This window comes from Penaeus vannamei, chromosome 19, assembly GCF_042767895.1.
Source record: "Penaeus vannamei isolate JL-2024 chromosome 19, ASM4276789v1, whole genome shotgun sequence".
NCBI lineage: Eukaryota > Metazoa > Arthropoda > Malacostraca > Decapoda > Penaeidae > Penaeus > Penaeus vannamei.
Window position 1 is genome coordinate 32010448 of NC_091567.1, and position 2500 is coordinate 32012947.

The 2500-nt window shown below is 32.8% G+C and overlaps 1 protein-coding gene across 1 annotated transcript in view; it reads left to right on the forward strand.

Moving 5' to 3' along the window:
• LOC113820384 (dnaJ homolog subfamily C member 28) overlaps nt 1-2259 on the forward strand; it is a 6539-nt gene extending 4280 nt beyond the window's left edge. The window contains exons 5-8 of the mRNA XM_027372713.2: nt 1-39; nt 826-970; nt 1206-1343; nt 1506-2259. The exon at nt 1-39 is cut by the window's left edge and continues 170 nt beyond it. Coding sequence (XP_027228514.2) covers nt 1-39; nt 826-970; nt 1206-1343; nt 1506-1781 — 598 coding nt within the window. The 3' untranslated portion in view covers nt 1782-2259. The remainder of the gene's footprint in view (nt 40-825; nt 971-1205; nt 1344-1505) is intronic.
• The last annotated feature ends 241 nt before the right edge of the window (nt 2260-2500 follow it).

Here is a 2500-nt window from a genome sequence, read left to right on the forward strand (position 1 = left end):
TGATAAGGACAGGGCAGCAGCAAAGAAGATTCGCACAAGGTAAATAGACCAGGAATGGTACCAGAAGTGAACTGTATGGCAAGAGTGAAATAGGTAGTAATAAAAAAGTGATGATATTTGTCTTAATTAGTTTAATGTTTTGTTCCTACAATGAATGCACATTAGTGTATATTACATTATATAAGCAGTAAATAGATTTTCCAGAAAGCCTAGCTTGATATCAAACTGTAAGCACACCATTCCTAAGATATGTTTTGACAGTTTTGACTCCTGCCACTGTCTAAGTCTTTCAGATTAAAGTTATTGATAGAAGTTTATTTGATGTGAGATGCAGTTTTTTTTTTTTTATGTTAACACTGAAAAGTTGTTTTTTGAATGTGAAAAAATCAAGACATTTGCAAAGATAATGTAGTTTTAACATATTGATTTATTCCATATTGATATATGCATGGGTTCAAGCAACTCAGAAGGACAGCATTCATTACCTGAATTAGATGAATATATACCATTTGCCAGGTGAATTGGACATATAAGAATATGTGAGTATTATTACTAGCAATATCTATAAAGCAAAGTGTTTTCTAGTTTCACAGGTGATATCTTTTCTCAGTATTAAGTCTTGCCTATTCAAATTCACAGTATTGGATGAAGTATTTCCAGAACTGTGTAGTTCTATAGAACTTGTGATCAGTTACGGAAGGCATAAGTTTGATGTGAAATTGACAGCCAAAAGTATAGGTAAGATGATACTCATAACATACAGATAACACACAAGTTTGGAATGCAAGTTATTTATGTGTTAATGGAATAAGCTTTTCCTTGCAGGTTTGGTATTGACCGCATTGTTGACGACATGATCCAGGAAGCCATGGCAAGGGGAGATTTTGATAATCTGTCTAATGCTGGAAAGCCCCTGGAGACAAGAAATCACAATCCTTACGTGGATACTGTCACTCATAAACTCAATGAGGTGGTGTTTTCTATGAGGTTCTGTGGTTTTAGATATGGCCTGGTACAGAATTAGGAGTATGAGGCTGATAATACGGATTTAGGAAAAACAGGTTGTTTTTAATATTTTTTATGAAATATACATACTGTACTTTTTTATTTATTTTGTTCTTATTTCATTTCATAAAAATTGTGTTATCTTTTCATTTCTCAGTAATTTTGTTCTCATTTCATTTCACATCTGGAAATGGTTTCAGGTGCTGATCAACAATGGTTATGCACCAGAATGGGTAATGCTAGAGAAGGAGATTCGGCAGGACAGAACCAGGATACGGGAAGCATTGCTGAGAGAGAGAAAACGTATAGGACAACTACCTCTTTCAGCAGAAGATGAAGTAAGCCTTGTTAAAAAGATATATTCATATGTAAATAAGTAAGTCAGATGCGGCAAGGTACAAATTAGTGATATTTTTTTAAGGTCAGTTACTGCATACTGTAAATATCTAATATGTATTTGTTGCATCCTCATCCCATCACTCCCTTGCACTCCATTCCAGGAGAAATGGAAATCAGCTCTCAATCGCCAAGCGGAATCAATATCGGAGCTCAATAAGAAGATCAACAAGTATAACCTATTGGTACCAATTCTCAGCAAACAAACAGTCCATTTCCCACTTGCAAGGGAATCTGAAAAAGTCCTAAAGGAGGGTCTTTCCAAAGATCAGATCCCAGCACAAGAAGAAGAAGCTACAGAAAGGAGTGGAAGCATTAGTGGGAAGCCTTCTGGCATCCGTAAGTTGTTTGATTTGTTGACAGTGCTTAGAAATCCATGAAAATACATCAATTTTGTATTCATTATTGTGATGCAAGCATAGATATTTTAGTTGTAATAGAGTGCAGGCGATAAACAAGGAACATTGTATATACTTTGTATTATATAGATTTTTGTGTTATAGATTATCACAAAAATTGTTGTCATGTGTTGGTGACAAATGCATAAAACTGTATTTATTTGTATTATTTAAAGTCATACTGGTATATATTTTTTAATGATTGTTGTACAGGGCAGGTGATAAATATGCATAAAATTTTGTTGTATCTTTTAAAATTATGCACATCAGGATTTTGGCAAAGATTGTTCAGCAAAGTGCAGGTGATGAAAACAACGTGTAAAGTTGTATTTAGTTTGTATTATGTACATTTATAAGTATTAGCAAATTGTATTATTAATTAACAAGAGTTTATACTGTTTTTGGTTCAATGTGCAGTAGTTTATACAAATAAAAATAAAAAAATTTACTGATGACAACATTATTGCATTAATTTCAACCTTCAAATCTATCATAGTTAACAGCACAAAGAATGCATTGGTTGAATATATATATATATATATATATATATATATATATATATATATATATATATATATATATATATATATATATATATATCTCACTCACTCACTCACTCACTCACTCACTCACTCACTCTCTCTCTCTCTCTCTCTCTCTCTCTCTCTCTCTCTCTCTCTCTCTCTCTTTCTCTCTCTCTC